The sequence below is a fragment of the Pelmatolapia mariae genome, linkage group LG3_W (genome assembly GCF_036321145.2).
Source record: "Pelmatolapia mariae isolate MD_Pm_ZW linkage group LG3_W, Pm_UMD_F_2, whole genome shotgun sequence".
In the NCBI taxonomy this organism is placed as follows: Eukaryota; Metazoa; Chordata; class Actinopteri; order Cichliformes; family Cichlidae; genus Pelmatolapia; species Pelmatolapia mariae.
Genome location: NC_086229.1, coordinates 81,165,291 through 81,186,380, shown reverse-complemented (window position 1 = coordinate 81,186,380; position 21,090 = coordinate 81,165,291). Strand labels below are relative to the sequence as shown.

Below are 21,090 nucleotides of genomic sequence, written 5' to 3'. Positions count from 1 at the left end.
ACCCCAGTTGTCCGTGTTCCAGTACTAGCAGTTGGGGGGAAAAAAGTCAGCTGCAGCAGGTTCATGTAGTTAAGCTGCCCAGGGCTCTGTGTACAACCCCAGTTCCAAAAACGTTGTCACGCTGTGTAAAGCGGAATTTATGGTCCAGCAGAGGTAGCACAGGGACGGCCTCTCTGCCAGGTGCAGGCGGGGTACAAAGTATGCCGATGTGTGTGGGCCACTCTTGCTTGTGGTGTTGTTGGTCCGTCAGCCAACCGTGGAGGAAATCAAAGCTATAACATAGAAACAGTTGAAGTGGAACCGAGTGTTAAAAACTATGAAGTGTCAACTGCAGCCACCGCTTTTCCTGCTGTATTTTTTCATCTTTTAAGTTTTTTTTGGCGGTTCTCCTGTTCCCAGTGAACTCTGCTGTTGGCCCCTCCCCTACCCGGGCCCTTTTGTTAACCACTCAACATCCGTAGACCCTTCATCTGCTTCCACCGACGTACAGTCAGGATCTTGGAGGTCTGAGGATTGTGGTTAAAATGTAAATAAAAGCTAAATTCAATAATGTGCAAATCTCATAAACTCATATTTTCTCAATAGCAGAACATAGAAAACATATCAAATGCTCGAATTGAGAAAATGTCCCACTTTCATATAAAACACTGGCTCATTTCAAATTTAACGGCAACAACACATATTATAAAAAGTTGTGACAGGGCCATGTTTACCACTGTGTAGCATCCTCGCTTCTACTGACAAACAGTCTGTAAACATCTGGGAACTGAGTGGACCAGCTGCTGGATTTACAGGAGAGGACTGTGTCCCATTCTCGTCTGATCCTACGGTAGGTCTTGATCTACTTTTTTAAAATTTTCATTTCATGTTGCTACAACTGGTTTTAGTTAGCAACTCGACACCTGGGGTCTTCTACTTTGGAGCCGTGCTGTTGTAATAGGATGGTGGTGTTTTTGGATCATGTTTTTTGCATGTCAGAGCTTTAGCCTGGATTTGTGGATGTCGTGGTTAGCTGTGTTCACGCACAGTGATTCCTGGGCCCATGCAGTGGCTTCCATGAGAGACTCATGCCTGTTTATAATGCAGTGCCACCTTACAGCTTACCAGTATGTATTTTTGGCCACTCCTAAAGAGCTGTTTCTAAATGCTTGGTTTCACTTTTGTAGACTGAGAACGACCCGAGAGCCTCTCGGACCCCATGCTGTGGCTTCACAGTAACAGCTTCCAGATGCAAATGCCAGCCCTTTTAGTTGCTTAATTGATGAAGACATATCAAAGGAATAGCCCACACATGTCCATAAAAAACCTTTTGAGTCAATTGTTCAATTACCTTTTGGTTCCTTGGGGAAAAAAAGGGAGCTTCATATTAAATTAGCTGTATTTCCTTAACACTTTCTCCAATTTTGAAGCGAATAGCCTCAAATTAAAGCTGAGAATCTGCACTCCAAGCCCACATTCATTATATAACTGTAACACGAATGTTTCGGTAAGCAGCTGAAACTGAGCATATGGCTAGAAGGTAATGGCTGTGACAGAGAGGCTTGATTGCATATTGAAGAGCCGATATGGAAACTCAAATGATTACAGGTGGATCACAACCTCTTGACAATCTAAGTATCATACTGATGTTTAAGTGGCATACAGAAACTGTCAGCTTCCAACGGCAAAGCATCTTCATGAAAATGCATTACGAGATCACAATCAGTTCACGCGCACATTCGTAGCGGTTTTTCAGATATCCGCAACGTCACAGCAACTAAAATACTTTGAGAAAAAACAGTGGAGAGGTCGATAAAGAGTTCCTCTCACATCTCAAAAAGAGGAAAGAAATCACTTAAACTGTAAATCAGTAGCACAGGAGGACAGTACAGTAAAAAAAACTGTCATTCCTACCTAATAGAGTTCTTGTACGCATATTAGCACCTAAGCACAATGAACAGAAAGCAGCTTGTGCTCATTTAGTAACACACACACAAAAAGCTTTTGTGCACCACAAACGGTTGTATTTATAGGTACAACGACAGTTTGTAGGATGGCCTCGACCTTTTGGCTATCACATGCTCCGTGGCCGTGGCCATGAATAAATATTATAATACCCACTAGAGTACTAAAATCTCAATGTTTATGTAGCTCTTTGTGTTCAGTGAAAGGTAACAAACACTCGTCATCTTCAGCATCTTAGGGTTCACAGAAAAATGAACATCTGCATAGCTCGAGGGCCATATCTGGACACTTCTACCAAGCAAGACTCTCAATGCCTGCTTGTCTGCATTGTGGCTGTATAATAGTGAAAGGAAGGGATTGGACTTAATAGAAAGAAAAGCAGGTTTAAGAGGTAGGAAACCTTTTCACTCTTAGACTTATTTAACTGGTCTTTACGTTCGACTTGTTTTTGCCTTTTCTGGTCATATTGATGTGCCGTGGTTTGTTTTGTTTGAAGCTAATGGCGATCCAAAGAAAGAATGAACAGTAAACAAATAGATAGACTCAAAACTGATTGAATGGGAGCTCACATATATTACAGCCATTCCACGTCCACGGTATAGAACCGCAAAGTTGGGAAGTTGGGAATTCGATGCTTCCTGAGCACCAAGTGAATCTTGTCTACATGACCATCAGTCTCAGTAAGCATAACGTGTACAAAGACGAATGCTTTGTCAGAGTGACAGGGTTGTTTATTCGCTGTTCAGTAAAGTGCTTCATCATATAAAGCTTTACTGCACCTAGCTGGCATAAAAAATGTATTCATTTGTTATCAGCCATGGAATTCCTTCTTTTATCAGTAATGATAATAGACTGAACCCACTGGATTATTTTAACATTCGGATAATTGTTACGGGAGTAAAATAAAAGGCTGTTCTGGTAACTTTTATGGCACATCAACTTTTCTGCTCGCAATAATCGTGCAAATAAAATGATTCCATTTTCAGTCTGTATGTGTTTCAATGGTGTTTTAATGAAAAGCGGAGAGGCATGGGTTTGCCTTATAATTCATATTCTGTGATGGAGCAACACCGAGATAAGCCAGGCGGATGGTGACATCTAATCTGAACCCCACTGTTTTTTTTTTTATTTTGAGGGGGGGGGGCTTGTCTATGGAAATGACTAGCTTCTTATCGGTGGAGTGGGTTATTTGAGCAGATTCTCGCTGTGGCTTAGTGAAGGGACTCAATCACCACTGCCCAGCGATATGCCTCACTTTCGTCCCCCATCATCCCCCCTTCATCTTTTTATCTGAGGAACGGAAATGAAAGGATGGTATCTGGTACTCTCCGCGTCCTCGGTTTAGGAGATGGAGAGGAGCGGACATTTTCTTTTAGGCTTTAACTCGCTGATGAAAACATGCGGTCTATAAACCTGCGCTCCGAAAAGAAATACACTGGCAATTTAGTGACTCTGGATGTGCACCGACTCAAAAAGGAAGTAGTTATGAGGTAATTTGTGTTGTGACAGCTGCATTTATAACTCTGGAGTAATCAAGCTTTTACACATTTTGGTTAAAGGAACACCATTTTTCCTCATTTTCTGATTATCTTCTGGGTTTTTTCTCTTGTCTCCACATTTTTCTTGGAGGTTATTGCACACAGCCACTGGAGATAATGCTTTTGTTTTTCTGTGTTACGTGTACAGTATGCGGTTAATGTAGGAAAATGTTTTTTAATTTGCCAGTAAAAATGGGTTTTGGGTGTGGAGAAGAGCAAAAATGGGACAGACAGAAAGGCTTGAGAAGTTTGCAGTCCACAGTAGGTAGATAAAGGGAGGGCCCAGTGACAGATGTCAGGGCTCGGTCATGCATCATTTATTGGTCGGTAAATTTCAGGGGAATCACCGTGTTCGCCGGTTTCTCTACAAGAGGCAGAGTAAATGTACCCTGTCCGACTACTTTAGTGAACCTTAAAAGGCGACTCACACTATTTTGCATCCTTGAAAGTTTTGTCCTAAACTAGGAGAAACTATTGCAATGCCTTTATGTCAGGCTGGAATTGGACTTCTGTAAAGACACACAACAATTTTGAAGGTCAAGAGGCCGAACTGATACAGGAATAAAGCAAGGTTAAGGCTTTACAGCTTAAGCTGGGAGCTCTGTTAGGGCGTCATTCGGCACCGTAATGATTCATCTGAATGATAACATCAGCACATTAGCACAAGTATAAAATCCCATGTCTACTGTATGATTTAAAGGCACCAACATTTGTTAACAAGGATTAAACCTGCCTGTGTGACTAAATCTGGTGTATTTACATGACAAATTTAAGTGCTTATGTTAATTAATGTGCACTGTCCCCTTTAAATAAAAATAACCAAGGAGCTGAGCTGTGTGTCATTAGTTTTACAGGGTTTTGGGGGTACTGGAGGAGAATTTCTAGAGTCCTACTTGTTCCTTTGAGCTGATAGGAAGGCAACAGCCAGTCAAGTGACAAATAACCACATAGCCAAGGTATGCAGAAGAGAATCTCTGAACAGATCATACCTTGATGCAGATGGGCTATAGCAGCACGAGACCACATTTGGCTAAGAACAGGAAACTGAGGCTACAGTTTGTACATGCTCACCAAAATTAGAAAATAGAACAAAAAATGTAATCTGGTAAGAAGAGTCTCAATTTCTGCTGCAAAATTCAGGTGGTAGTGTCAGAATTTCATGGAAACAACATAAAAGCATGGATCCATCCTCCCTTGTAACAGTTCGGGCTGGTGTTGGTAGTTTCATGGTGTAGGAGATGTTTTCTTGGAACACCTTAGTACCAACTGAGCATCATTTAAACCCCACAGTCCACCTGAGTGTTGCTGGATGTGTCCCTTTATGACCACAGTGGATCCATCTTCTGTTGGCTGCTTCAGGCAGAATGAAAAACAATGCCACAAAGCTCAGATCATCTCAAACTGTTTTCCTGAACACGAGTTCACTGTACTCAAATTACCTCCACAGTCACCAGGTTTAAGTCCAATAGACGTGCAGCTACTGTGCGATGCTATCATGACAACATGGACAAAAAACCTGAGGAATGTCTCCAGCACCTTGTTGAATCTGTCTATGTGAAGTTCAACACATACAACACATCCAAAAAAATATAGTCACTTCTACGAAATAGGCTGCTGAGTTTTAGTGTAGGTGAGACGTAATATACACAAGAAAAAGGTCAAATATATATATTAAGAAAGACAGAAAAAGATGGCTGATAGAATTAAAAAAGAGCTCTTACTTTGACAGTGTCGCCTCTCGTCAGGACGTCCCAGAGTGTGCTCTGAAACTTGGAGAGATCCATCCTGTGACCTCTGTCCAACAAAGCCTGGGAGTGAGAGGAAAATCAAAAAGGTGAATCAAAGTGTGACAAACATGAGTCTGAGCACCCGAAAACAGCTTTACAAAGACATTCAATGTGCAACCGTATCATATAAATTAGTTTGAAAACAGCCCACATTACCAGCACTCAGTATATGAAGTTATCTAATAAAAAAAAAAAAAATTCAATATGACAGGCACCGCAAATATGCACATCTCCCCCTAAAGCACATATGCATTCTGACAGACCTCAGGTTGCACACAAGCTGGTAATCTTGCATCTGTTGTGCAGTGTGCCTGGTGGCCCCACAGGTATAGGCTTATAAAAAGTGCCTTACATAACTGATAATAAACTGCACATCATCCATCTCCCATTCAGCTCACCTCCCAATAATCCCCGCTGCCATATCTGCTTATCTATTCAAGTCACCCTCTCATTAAATCAGCTTTTACAGCCAAATGGAAGAAGTTTACTACTCATAGAAGTCAAATACCATTCATCATGAGGAAGGCTGTAGTTATACAGATATAGACTGCATGTTTTAATTCACTGGAGGACAAACGCATCCTTCCTCCTATCTCAATAAACATAGACTCCTGCAGAAATAAATAAATAAATAAATAAAATAAGGTGGGGGAAAAAAAATTGACAGGGGAATTAATCTGCTGCCTTTTGCCTGCCGAAATGGAAGTCAGTGAGGCGGCGCATACCAGTGGGTGCCCATCAGTCACAAGACCTTGCGCGGGGCCCGAAAACGGCTGAATGCGATGCCGCTGCACATTGGGAGGTAAAGGATGGTGACAGAGAAGTTGGTACAGCTTTCAGTGTTTATTCACCTGAAACAGTGTCCCCTGGAAGCCATTTTGGCAGCAATGTATCACAGCAGGCGCTGACCTTTAGATGCTATGCACAATTAAGCTAAGCTAATAAACACAACTGCGGATCTGGACTCGTGGAACGGAAGGCAGGTGGCTGTGAATCACGCTGGACACGTGAATGGCATAAAGCTCACTTGGGTGGTGTTTTCAGAGCGAAAACTGAAATGTGTTTGTTATGGAGGAAATGAGCTGAATTTCGAGCTTTGTCTGGTGCTGTAGAGGCTTTCTGATACTCCGGGTGGCCTCTATGCAGAGTACAGAATCGTCCACGCGCTCAACTGAAGCCGTCCTTCACTCAAACAACATACAGTAACCTTGCCTTGACAGCTTAGTTAGTTAGTTAAGGCTTTAGTTAATGGTTCTTGTAAGAACTGCATCGGGCTGTCTAGACATTAGTATTGTGTAAGAAAAGGAAACCTGGCAAGTCTTGGCTTCAATAATATTCATATTGTCAGTTACCTCATCATATTAACCACGACAAACAGATGCACTGACGAAGTGTACACATGCAGGAACACAAGTGCCTGACTTTTGCCATTTTCAGAAGTTGCCCTTTCTTGGCACACACCGGGTAATAATCTTCTACAGAGGCATTTTCACCACAGGAAACACTATATTTGATCTACGTGAAAGCGTTTCCTGCAAAGCATGTAGGAGGGGGTGCACCTGCTACCAGATCCCTGGTACAAAATCTGCTTAATATCCAGGTGTGCACGTGTAAGAATAGCGGAGGTAGCAGTCAGATTAATTCACAGCACACAATTAGACAAGTGTGTAGACATTATTTTTCCTGCCTCTTACAGGAAAAATGATATCCACACACTAGGTGGTCTAGGTGGTACTCCTGTCTGAACTAAACACAGTTGAACAGAAAAATTTCCTATCATGTGCAACATGTCTTCTTCTACTCCTCCTCTGAGGTCTTCCTCTTTTCCTCCTGCCTGGCAGCTCCACATCCTTTGTTCAATATACCCACGATCCCTCTTCTGCACATGTCCATCTCAGCGTTGCTTCTCTAACATTTTCTCCAAACTGCTTGGCCTAAGCTGTCCCTCTAATGTACTCATTTCTAATCTTGTCCATTCTGCTTGCTCCCAATAAAAATCTGAACATCTTCAGTTCGGCCTCCTGTCTTTCTGTCGGTGCCTCCGTCTCAGTACCAACTTGTAAATCTTCCCTTTTATCCTGCTATCCTTCTGTCATAAATCATCCTTGACATTCATCTCCACCCTGCGTGCCTCTCTTCATCACCTCTCTTGTGCGCAGTACATTGCTTTGGATGGTTGACCCTAGGTAATTAAACTCAACCACTGTTACACCTGTCTCCCTCTCATAAACACAAATGTTCTGTCTCATTTCTACTGACTTTCATTCCTCTTATCTCCAGAGCATACCTCCACCTCTCCAGGCTCTCTTTCACCTGCTTCCTACTATCTCTACAGATCACAATGCAATCTGCAAACATAATAGTCCACAGAGACTCCTGTCTGTCACTCTTACCACACACTCCTGTCCTCATACGTGTCCTGCAACACTTCTTCTCCAATCCTCAGACGTCCTCTCACTCTCCAGGACTGTGTCAAACAATGTGCTCTCTGACCTCTCTCCTACACAGGTATGAGCTACAAGTGAGGTAGAATATTCTGACCTGAGAGTCTCGACATTTTCAGAAGTTCATGTGTAAAAACATCTAGATCCAGGGTTCTCAAAGAGTGGCGTCCAGGCCATCGGTAGCTCCCAGTAACAACTTATGAGCCCCATGATTGCATCAAAGTAGGAATGCACATAACATTTATCCGCGCTCTATATGCCATCACATCGTAGCGCGTAATCAAATTCAGGAAAAGTATCTTTCCACTTCAACACTTTTCCATTAGTCATCACGACAGAGTAACCTTGAAATGTAATAGCGAGACGCCCATTGCATTTCCTTCCACCAAATACAGCTGCACAAAGAAATGTAAGATTCATGGTTATGTGAAAATTCGCCAACAGTTCTGAGAAATAAGCTCCACACTTCATATAGTCAAACGAACGCACGGGCTGATGAATCAGTATGCAAAGATATTGCCTTACAAGAGAAAAGAGCTCAAATAACATGGTTACATACTTTGCTATGTTATTTGATATATCCAGCCGGTCCCAGAAGCACAGTTCTACAAATACCATTTATATCTACCTGGCAAGAGAATATTGGGTTTCTAGTCAAAGTTATGAAATGTATCACCTTGCAAATATGTGAAAAGAGCACAAACAAAAAGATGAGACATCCATTACCATGAACCCACACAACTGAAAATATTACCACTCCCACGCCGTATTAGTACATAAGGCATAGAGGATTGTACACATGCATGAGTAGAAAGTCACACAGGTAATAAAGCTGCAGCTACTTTTGTTAGTTTGCCTCATGTACGAGTCCCTCTCCCTTCATTTAGGCTTTTATCCTTTGCTCAGTCGGGTACCCGGCAACAAATACACAGACACAGCATGTTGTTCAGACAAAGCAGTACTTACAAGTTAGGCGCCACACCAGCTTCCACAGTTAGCATGGTGAAATTTTCAGCAGCAAGCAATACCACTTAATGTTTTAATTATCAGTAAAAAACTGTGTTTGATCATCAAACTTTTATCAGTCACGGAAAACAGTGTCCTCATTTACCCAAAGGCAAGTGCGCAGGTGCAGCATGCAACGTAGGTTTGCTTTGAATCTAAAAAAACATAGCTCAAGGCAGTGAGAGTGCTCCAGAGATTTCTCAGCCTTCTAAGAGGACCAACCCCTCTTTCTCTTTTCTCAGACTGTACATCCTCGATTCCTTTTCGCGTGTTTTTAGCCCTTGCCACCAGAGACGCAGGCGGGGGAGGCGGGGAGAGAGAGGAGTCGGGCAACAGGTATGTAACAAAATGAGACATCCTTGCTTCGGAGCCATCATTTTAAAAGCAGTGTCAATTAAATGTGACATGTAGCACACAGCTGCATTGTGCTGTTTGCTTTTTCTTTTTTGTGATCGCAGATGTCAGATAGGCATGACAGTGTTTGTGACAGCATATATATATTTAGGCCCACTTTTAATGAAATTCCCAATGCAGCACAAAGTGACAAGAGTGTACAGACACACTTTTTAAAAAAATCACACACATATACAGTGAAGGGCAGAAAGTCTGACAAGAAAAGACACATCTGAAGTTTGGCTGCAAGCTGGAGTTTAAAAGAGCACCGAGGGCGACTTGAGCTAAGATGGTCACCCTGTCTGCAGAATGAAAACAGCTTCGTGGCCACAACCGCAGGCTTTAAAGGAAATGCAGGCTGAGTTCACGTTTAGCCGAGTGCACGATGTGGGGACTTTGGAGCAGGGGAAGAATGTCAGGGTTTGTCTCTTTAACTCGCTAACAGCTTGTCAAGTATGTAAGTGGAAGCTCTCGGTGTCTGCGGACTAGTTATGTACATCAAACTGCTTCTAAAATATCCTCAATAAGAGAGACACACTGTAGACCCATGGGTGACAAACTCTTTTTATGACGTGGGGCACAAAGAGCCCACTTTGATCTTAAATGGGCCGGACTGGTGAAACTCCTCTATAGAAGTTTAACTACACATTTAAAATCCCTGATATATCCTAATATAAGATAAAGAAGTGCAGTTCCAGCAACACTTCGCAGTTTTTCTACATGATGAAGAAATGTTGTTGCAGTGAATGAAAGAAATCTGTCAACACAAACAAATAAATGTGTGAAATATGACTTTTTGTTTCTTTTTTTTATACATTGAGAGATTTTGAAAATTCTACAGCAGACAGTGAAAAAACAGGAACTTTTCTGTAATTTAATCTATCACTTCATTACTTTGATGCAGTATGAATGGCAATGGGAGAGCTCCCTAAACCTGTGAAAACACAGTTAAAAGTCCAAAATCTATGTCAGGGACGTCAAACTAATTCTACATCGTGGGCCACATAACAGCTCACTTTGATCTCTAGTGGGTTGGACGAGTGAAATTCCCCCTTTCGATCATAAGGAAGATTAACCGCAAATTTAATCTCAGAGATAAGTTAATATAAGATTTAAGAAGCGCAATTTCAACGGGACGTCACAGTTTTTATACAAGATGATGACATCGTGCCGGAGTAAATGAACAAAATCTGTCAGCATGACTCTTTTGGCTTTAACTGTAAAAAATAAATAAATACGTAAAATTACAGAAAAACAATCCCGATCGCTCATTGCACAGACTGTGATGTCACTATAAAACAGAAGGTTCTTGCTAATTCACAGAAAATGTTGTTTTTGTAAAAAACAATAACAAAAACAGACATTTCTACAATAGATCGTGAAAAACAGGAACTTTTCAGTCATTTAAATGTTTATTTATCACTTCAAATTTTCCAAAGCCACCCAGCAGGCCAGATTGGATTCTTTGCTGGGCCAATTCTAGCCCCCGAGCCTTATGTTTGACATCCCTGCTGTAGGCTCTTATATACATGTCAGCTGTTTGGGCTCCTTGTACTTTTGGGTACTTTCTTCTTGACACTCGAAATGCAACTTTTTGTTTTGGTTACTACAGGCGTTATGAATAATTGCTGGTGATCCCATTCGACAGAGATGAGCAGGAACGTGGAATAAAGTAGTGAGCAGCAAATTGCCCGAGGCATCGAGAACACCGGTCATCTCAGCCGTTACTGCAGTGTAGGGGTGCACCCCCCCTCCCGTCTCGCCGTTCAATCTGAAGCCCAGATGGGTTTCGCTGAAACCTTCCCCGGAAATAATCAGCTCTGACCATACTGGAACAAGTAAGTCTGGATTCCCGAGTTTAATTTGGTGATCAGAGATTATTCAGGCAAACCTTGAGTGATTGCATCGCACTGCTCTGTGAAATTACGCTATTATTCTACCCCAGCAGAGGGGGGGGAAAAAGGAAATTCTACACTGTGAAAAAGTTATTGCCTCGCCTTTTGAGAAATAACACAGTTGTGTGGAAGATAAGGTGAAAATGAGTCACAAATATGAATAATTTGGCAATATCAGGCTGAATTTCTTTTTTTTAATTTTCAAAATTCACTGCATGATCCTCTCTCTTAATCCAAGAAAATGGAAAGGGAATCAAGGAAGAGTGATAGCAGTCATCTGCAGGAAGAGACGGCAGCCTATTTGTTGACAGCTTATTAAAATGTAACTAGTTCAGGGGAGCTTTTTAAAAACTAAATGCTTGTTTACAGTAATTGTTACTTAAGCATCAATTGATACAGCTGAAGCTGATAAGCCATATAATAATCCTGCAATGTGCCAGGCTGATTAGACCACCTGAGGCACAGTAATTAGGTAAAGGATAATCAAACTTAATACTCTAAAGCTTTTTGACTAACTTCTGTGAGGCATGATATTTTAGAGACATACTGATGTAGTACAGTTTTGTGTTCCTTCCAGTCGTTTCTTTGCTTATTCAAACTGTTGATCTTGAATTTAATGTTATCAGACTTCTGTAGGTTAAGCTTGGAACATGTAAATTGAGGGAAAAAATAGTACAAAGCAAAGTTTCTTCTTTACACTGACAAACTATTTTAGATTTATTTCATTTCCAGTTAACAGTCCTGATTGTTTGGGTTAAAAAATGGTGCTAAGTTAATCATTGATTTGTAATTTAGTCAATTAACCCGAGAGTTTTCAGTATCTGACTGTTATTGACTGCAATTTGGTTTAAAAAAATCTCTCCTATATTTTTTATATAGTCATATTTTTAGACATTACAGACGATTCGAATACTCAACTTTAAAACTGAAGTATTGATCAATAATGTAATTAATATCACAGTACATATATATATATATATATATATATATATATATATATATATATATATATATATATATATATACATATACATATATATATATATATATATATATATATATATATATATATATATATATATATATACATATATATATATACAGAAGAGCGCATCTGAATCCACAACAAACAATGAAGCAGATGGGCTATGGCAGCAGAAGACCACACCAGATGCCTGTCAGCTAAGAACAGGATATATGCTGATATCAACTAAAATTGGACAACAGACGATTGGAAAAACATTGCCTGGACTGATGAGCTTTGATTTTTACTGCAACTACAACATTCAGGTGACATGTCAGTCAGATTTTGGCGTAAACAACAAAAAAGCTTAAGGTTGGTGTTGGTTAGGGCTGCCACAAATGATTATTTTGATAGTCGACTAGTCACCAGTTATTTTTGCGATTAGTCGACTAATCAGATCATGCATCCATTAGACATAAAACGTACAGCTTATTACAACCAGCATGCATCTGCTCTTATATAACTATCATTAGCTTACAGCTTGAAGTGTTTAAGGTATGTGCTAACTAAGAATAAAGACAAGATGATAGTTATTAAACTTTTAATGAAATTTCCAGATTGTCTCGGTCAAGTTTAATAAACTCAGCTGTCTGCTCCTTGCTATCTAAAATATAACAGGACACTGGTGTAAATTCTTGACCATCTCACACTTCTGTTTAATCAGTTTTCTGTTTGACGTTTATTCAGCTGTGTGAAAACAAAGGAGGAACCCACTCGGGGGATTAATAAAGTTTTATTTTATCTAATCTAATCTAATAACTTTAATCTCAGCCAAACCGATTTACTCACGAACCAATAAATCACTAAAAAACGCCAAACAATAACATTTTTAGGTTATCTAAGTGACTTATATATTACGTTTAACCTGATTAGCGAAAGACCGCGGTGATCTGAAAATGATGTGCCGGGACTTTGCCGTTCTCGCCGGCTCTAGTGACCCTCAAGCTCCCGGCTAGCTATCGAGCTGGTGGATAACAGACGTCTCGGAAAACGTTGGAGCACTTTTACAAATATGTGATATCTTGATAAACTGAGCAGATATTTGAGGTTTACACAGCTACATTCTCACCTGAAAATATGTTAAAAGTTTACTTTGTGACCCAGAAAGAGTAATAAGTGTAATATTAAAACTGAGTAGCTGCCGCCATGGCTGGAAACGGGAATTGGCTGGGCCGCGCTTTGAATCCTGGGATAGGTTGGGCCACGAAGGTTTTACACCAGACCCATCCTTCAAATCTGGGGAAAAGGGGGACGCATTTGTAGGAGTCTTTGAACTTGGACAGCCTTTGTCGCGTCACTGTAATGTAATTGGCCTACAAATGCGGCCTCCGAAGGACGCGGCCCCTGAATTTGGACATAGCTACGTAACCGGAGGTTGCTTCTTCTTCTTCGGGGTTTAACGGCAGCTGGCATCCTCGTAGATGCATTGCTGCCATCTTCTGTTTCAGTCCATTATTAGACTCTTAAAAGCTACTTATTCCTGCGTCTTTCAGGATCTTACAAAGCTTCAAACGATGCGTCGACTATTAAATTAGCCGTCGATGATTTTGATAGTCGACGTAATCGTGACTAGTCGACTAATCGTGGCAGCCCTAGTGTTGGTGGTGTAATTGAACGGGGCACAAACTGTGTGATGCTATCATGTTAACATGGACCAAAATCGCTGACGAATGTTTCCAGTACCTTGTTGAATCTATTTATACTTTATTAGCTGTACGTAATAAAGTGTCCAGAGATTATCCTGGGGGGGGGGCAATTTAAAAACTGTGCTCACCAGAGATGAAATAAAAGCCTAGCAATGCTAACTAAATGTATTTGCTAGTGGCTCATTTTAGCACCCTTAGCTGTTAAAAAGCTAAATTTAGCTAGTTTTGCAAACTACTGTAAAGCACATTGTTAGCATTAGCTATCTGAATTATCCAAATTCCACTTAACATAAAAATGCTCTGACATAAATTAGGCAAATATTATAGCCTAAAACTAATACAGATGCTAGGACAATTGGCAAGGAGGCAACCCTGCACGATTAATTGCTTCCCCCTCCTCTACGCGCAGAGAGCATTAGAAAGGACTAGGTATTTGTTGCATGGTCTCCATGACCTTTTTCTACTTGCTAACACTTCACATTGACCAAAACAATAATAACCTATTCATTATGAAAAGAATTTTTAATTGAAGACCTAAAGTCTATACTGCACAATGAAAAAAATAACCTTCAAACTTTGAGGCTATAGAAAAGCATTTTCTTTACATCAGGAATATTGCATTTCTCTTCTGCACTAACTTGTCATCATCAGCCCACCTATGCACACAATTACACCAGGCATATTTCCAGCAAAGCCTGATTTCAAGCTTTAATCATAGGGAGAGAAAAAAAAGGTGTTGTAAGATTCTTTAATCATGTTAATGAACAGTTCCTCTTTTCTCAAGATAAAAAAAGACGGGCAGATGGATCGATATATAGCATCACATCAGTCCATATTCTCCTCAGTATCTGGGCCCGGGGAACATTTCATAAAGGCCATAGGGTCGGCTTATCACGGAGCTAAATGCCAATGTAATTATTAGTGTCTGGAGATAGTGGAAAGGGAAGCACATCCTGCGGCAGTACACCATATTTAATTAATAAATGTCACTCTGTAGAGGGAGTGAAGGGAGTGCGTGAGAAACGAGAAAAGAAGCAGGGAGGGAGAAAGTCAGAGTGACAGCAATACTGATCCTGACTTAAGTGCACAAGCAAACAGCCACATCTGGTACATGTAGAAATGCACTCGGTAACAAAACACAGGAGGCTGAGATTATACAAGCGCGAGAACAAGAGTCACATCAGGTCCAGTGTTAAGTCGCTGTTATAAAACATGCGACAACAAGCTGGAAGAAATACTTGGTATACCCTTTCTTTCACAAGCGCTTACATATTGCAGCTAATTGGCGACACTGATTTGCAAATAAGGTGTGATGTTCTTACTGCAAACAGAACATTAAAGGTACGGGAGATGACTCGCGAGATGGGATCATAGAATACTTCACTCTCTACATTTTCGCACTTGAACTCTGGACAGCGTTGCGAGAAGGAGGTCAGGAAATGGTTCAAACCTGCCCTTTGTCACATCTATGAAAGAAACACAATTACCTGTAGTATACTCGGGGGTATTCGCAGGGTACAGACTAAGGAGCTACCTAACAATTATTTAGCGACTGTCATTAAGGAGCTTGGAAAGAAAAGTATCTGGACTTCTTTAAGTTGCTTGAAGACATTTCACCTCTCATCCAAAAAGCTTCTTCAGTTCTAGGGTCAAATGGTGGAGAGTCCCAGATTTAAGCCCTATGGGAGTGCCCCCCAAAAGGGACAAAGGACACCCTAATGATTCTCTACCTAATCACACGAGCCAAGGTGTGAAAACGGGTGTAGGTCACAATCAGCCAGGGTTCCAGGTGAACTCATTGTGAAGCCTAGCCCCACCCTGTCATGTGATTTCCTGAGGTCAGAAGACCCAGGATATGAGTGGGCATTAAGGCGCCTGGGAAGGGATCTCAAAACTGGATTACAGACGTAAACCACCGCCTCTGTTCAAAGATGGTGGTTCACAGTGGACAAAGATGGCTTCTTTCACTCCTCTTTCAAACCAGAGGTGAAACCAACTAACTCCTCACATACACAGTCTTGAATAATCTGGCCCCATCATATCTTTAAATCTCATAGGACCATATTGTCACAATAAAGCACTTTGCTCTCAGACTGCAGGCTTACTTCTGGTTTCTCGAGTTTCTAAAAGTAGAATGGGAGGCAGAGCCTTCAGCTTTTTCCTGTGGAACCTTCTCCCAGTTTGGGTTTAGAAGACAGACACTCTACTTTTAAGATTAGCCTTAAACTTTCCTTCTTGATAAAGTTTATAGTTAGGTCTAACTCAAATGTGTTTGAACTACCCTTTAGTTATGCTTCTATAGGCTCAGGCTGTTGAAGGCTTCCCATGGTGCACTGAGCATTTCTTCTCCACTCCCCTCTTTTCACTCCTCATGTGCTTACACACCACTGAAAACAATTCATTTAATACAAACCACACGTTGATAACGTTTGATATTACAGGAAAATAAGCTCAAAACTGTTGACAACTTCTAATTATGAACATCAGAAAAATCCAGAAGGCATATTTTTAATATGTGTTAATCAAAAGCACAACAGTTTACTTATTTAAATAAAATTAGCCTTAAAACAAATTTGTGGCAGCAAATATGGTCGCAATGAAATGTAATGGGAGCTTTTTCAAAATATAATGAAGAAATATTGCTGTTAATGAATGTAGGTGCAAACTGAGACACAAAATGTCCATACAGAACCACTTTAAAGCAGCACTTGGCTCGCATTCAGGAAAGATTGTGATTTAATACAGAGCAAGCCCAGGGGAAGACACAACTTGTTTAGTGATTACAATTCTGTCAAAGTCACCACCTTTCTCTTAAACAATTTGCCTTTTGTGTCTAAACCACACAAAAAGATTCAAACCTCAGTCTTTGGTGTCAAATTCTGCCCCCTGGCAGCTGCCATCCACCAATCAGCACAAATAGCGGAAACACTTCCTACTGTGGAGGAAAATGTTGCCAGGAAACATAATTCAAGCTGCAGTTTTCCCTCAGCAATGTCACTGGGAAAACAAATTGGTATTATTAGTATTTCTAGGAGAAAGGGGTTGAAATTGTCATTATTAACACTTAATTCTCAGGAGAAAAGAAAAGGGAAAAAATCCAGTTATGAAATTCTGGTCTTCGCTTGCTCTCGCATGCCTTGTGTGATTGACAGCTTCATTAATTAGCTAGTTAGACTTGAAAGAATGGCAGAGTCCTAGCAATGAGATGAGCGTGGAATATTACAGGAGTAGACGGCAATTTAGCTTCATTTTTCATCATAAAAAGAAACTAAGAGAGCATTTGTATGCAGTAAACATTTCAGCCAGGCGTCTAGATATACTGAGCTTGGTAAACAACAAGTAATAGACAGACTGGAAATAGACCTGTGTTTGGACATGTATGTAATAACATATTATGAGAGGTTAGGTTAGATTTGACACACTTTCTAACAATATTCTAACACTTATATCCACTATAATATACCACCATCTGTGTAGCAAATCAAACATTAACATTAATTTGGATCAGATAATGAATTCAGTGCTAATAGCAATCCTTTCCAATGTCTACCATTCATATTACTTAGCTCTCAGACACACAGGCCTAGAGATTGGCCAGCTAGATTACTAGGTTACTAGAGAAAAATGTCTGTTCCCAACCAGTCAGCGAATGATTTGTAAAGTTTGCTGGCTGTCACTAGCTGAAAGTAGCATATGGTACTGCACCAAAGACTGTATTGTGATTCCTTTGGTTACTATTTGTCATGATTGGCAGTTAAACTTGAAAAATGTTAGACGTGTTGAATGCGTTGTTTGTAGCACCAACATGCTACTTTTAACCTCCTAGGACCTGGCATCCACATATGTGGACATCACATTTTGGGTTGTCTAGACCAAAATGATAAATTTTGCTCTACAAGGACCTGATGTCCACTTACGAGGACATTATAATGCCACTGTCCTATCAAAATTGAAAGCGAATGTCCTCATATGTGGATCTAATTTTTCTCAGAAACAAAAATCAGGTAAAAAAAATCACGTAATTTTTTGTTTTTACATTCATCAGGTCCCAATTTGCCCAAATAGCAAAGAGAAATTAAAAATTCATGCCATGAAAGAGTTTGGGTCTTCGGGGGTTAATGGGAAGGTGAACATTCTTACATTTTCAGCTTCCATCAGACGATTTCAAGTTTTACTATCATTCGTCAAGTAGTTAGTCTGATTTTGCACACAAGCTGGTGTCTTTCATTCAAACCACAGCTATCCGCTAGTAACCGAACCAGTCACAGTAAGTTTTTGCAACTTCCAGGCATTCAGCAACAGACAGCAACCTTCAAGAACCACTTGCCAACTGGTTGGGGAATATGTGTTTCTGTCTAGCGACCAGTGATTGCCAGGAAGTCACCAACCAGTCTCTATGCTTGTGTATCAGAGGGCTTACATAGTATTATACTAGATTATACTGTGTAGTACAAGCCCAAACCATAACCTGTCTCATTACTGCAGTGACTAGTCTACTGAGGCCTTGATAAAAAAATTTTCTTGAGTCTTTCTTGAATAAGATTTTGCTGTTCTAGCCAAGCGTCAAAGTCCCTCTTTCTCACACCCCTGAACTGGTAAAATACAAAGAAAATACAATATTTTTTAGTATTACAGATATAAATCCTATAAGTTCACAGATTTCAGGTTTGAAAAACAGAAACACAACTTTGTATCAGTGAAGGTGTCTTGATTGTCACGAGCTCTTCTCCTCTTAGAAACTGTATATTATGAGACCTGTAATGACAAGGGATGGGTATCGTTTAGGTTTTATCCGATACCAGTACCAAACCGGTACTTTTGAAACGGTGCCGGTGCTTAAACAGTGCTCGAACCGGTGCTTAAAGAATGGAGAACACAAACTTTTTGGGGTTTTTTGTAAAAAGATAACAATGTTAGCCTTTTCTGTAGCTATAGGGCATATATGGTATCACTCTTGGCTGGAAGCAGTGCTTAAACAATGGAAAAAAACACAAACTTTGTCCAAAAACCTCTCATGTTTAGCTGTTTCCCACTTTTTTTTTGGTCATTTTAGCCTTTTTGGCCAGGGTGAAGGGAGTACCTGCCATCAAACAAGAAGACAGCCGCATGTAACTACGACGGTGTTTGCTAGTTCACCTTACATGCATTAATGTAATAACGTGGTTAGCCTACTCAACGTAAATTACACACGAACAACATTAAGCTACTCACGCAGAGAAGAACGGCTGCTGCTGCCATCATCATCCGTCATCATTTCTGCTACACTGGCAGGGCTAGGGGCCAGGACTCTACTCTTCGGGTTCTTGGGGGATGTTGCTAACTCCGGGTCCGATTAACAGGCACCACACCCGCAGTAGATGTGCTCGGTGTGAGGTCTCGCAGCAAGCTATCAAATACGGTGCATTTCTCGGCTTTTAAAAAAACGCTATGCGTCGCTAGGTGTTTCATCAGATTCGAGGAGTTACCTCCTTTGCACAGTATCACAGTATCAGCATAATAGCACTTGTTGCAGGCTGCTGAGTTTGCATCTTTTGCTGTGAAGTACAGCCAGACTTTTGACCGCTTCGCCTTGAGCATTTTTAATCTGTAGCTCTGCTCTAAAAGAACGTACGTACCTGGGCCCGCCTACTACGCTTGCAAAGGTAAAATGATTGGCTAGAATCCAAAGTGCATGACATCTCAGTAAAAAAAAGCACCGAAATGAAGCACCGAAATGTGCGCTGCTTTTCGGTCTGGTTACTACCGTTTATGTCAGAACAATGGCACCGGATACCGGTACCCATCCCTAGTAATGACTCTTTGCTGTGGTCACCCTGGTTAATTGGAGTGATGTAGTATGCTGACGTAAATTTTCTGGCACTTTTGCTTGAAAATCTTTAAGTCTTTCGGGGTAGAGTACTCAAAACATGTCGTTTGGGCCTCTCAGCGAATAATTTCCACCTGCGGACGGCAGCCGTGAGGATGGCACAGATGACTGCCAACAATTCAGCCAACACTGATCAGGATGGCTTAACAATTATCCTAAAATTAGAGAAGTCTAGCAAGTTTTTAGGATGTTAGGATGCTTTTATTACACTTTTCCTATCTTATGTTTTCATAGTACTTCATTTTTATACAAGTTATGAAGTTTTTGTAACATTCCCCCAGGTCAGGAAAATCTATTGAACATTTTAAAACTTTTCTCAGAGCATTTTAAGTTCTGTGCCCTGATCTAATTTTATTTTACATAATTTTCGCTTTCCTTTGATTGAATTATGCATTAATATGCTTTTTGCCTTTGAACGTTTTCATTTGCTGCTTGCTGAGGCACTTTGTAACCCCGGTTCTGAAAAGTGCTGTAAAAATAAGCATTTATTTTGCTTACCGCTGAAATAAATGCAGAAGCTAGAGACGCGCGCACTTGTGCCACTGCTGTTGGGAAACAAAAATCCGAGTCCCCCCCGTCCTACTTTGGTGAAGGTCGAAGGGGGTCAGGCGTCCTGTCTCTTTGCTTTTCCTGCTGTCTGGGACTCAGGCAGCTTGTCACGCAAGACGCCAGCTTCCATGTTGCACCCCTCCCAACCCCCCTCCGCTGCTTCCTTTGCCCCCTTCAATCAGCCTGGAGTGCTACCTGAGTCATGACTACACCTGGGACCCTCTTGCCTCGCTGTCATTGAATCAGCTGCTGACACCAAGCCCATATCCTGCAGATTTTGTTTTCTGCCCACATATTAACGCTGAGCAGTCTGCAGAATAGAAAAGTAGATGAGAGAAAATAGATCAAGGTCCTGGAAAGCCGCAAAAAAAAGAAAAAAAAGATGTCTCTAAATGTTTCTTATGCAACAATTTCTATCCCTCTCACACATTTCTTCTGAAGGCGACACTCCTCGGCACACAGAAGTGGGTATTCTTGTTTGGAAACAATAGCAGGCGTGCTTCTGAGGCAACTGTTAAGCTATTGCAAAGCAGATGCTTTTTTCTCTCGCCAATCAATTTAACACCTACACCTCCCCTCTCCTCCCTCACGCTGGCTTTGGCTCATCAGTTTTAAATGGCACAAGGCATTCTTGCATTGTTCTTTTGACTTACTCAGAGGACGAGAAATGCCTGCGCTGAAGTTACAGTCCTATCAAGACTTAATCACCAATAGGTCGGGTCAGCGCAGGCAGGAAACATAAAGCACTGCGAGGCAACATATTACAAAAATCATTGCGGTGTGTGAAGACTTATATTTCTGAGTGTCTGTAAAAACAGGATAAAGGTTTGGAACACCCCCCCAACCCCCGCCCCTTCTGAATCTTATGTGAGACAGAATTGCAAAGGAAAAAGCCATCTGTGTCTGACTCTTATCCCTGGCTTCTCCAGAGCCTGGATGAGCCTGAGCCAGCAAATGTCAGTCGGATAAAGACCGAGCCTGACAGACAGACACAGGAGT

The 21,090-nt window shown here is 41.0% G+C and overlaps 1 protein-coding gene across 2 annotated transcripts in view; it reads right to left on the bottom strand.

Annotated features, from left to right (window-relative positions):
* The window catches only part of LOC134619274 (glucosidase 2 subunit beta-like), a 162,588-nt gene that overhangs the window by 100,524 nt on the left and 40,974 nt on the right, over positions 1–21,090 (bottom strand). For both annotated transcript variants that reach the window (XM_063465043.1, XM_063465050.1), the window contains exon 9: positions 5,204–5,290. In XM_063465043.1, the coding sequence (XP_063321113.1) occupies positions 5,204–5,290 (87 nt within the window). The remainder of the gene's footprint in view (positions 1–5,203; positions 5,291–21,090) is intronic.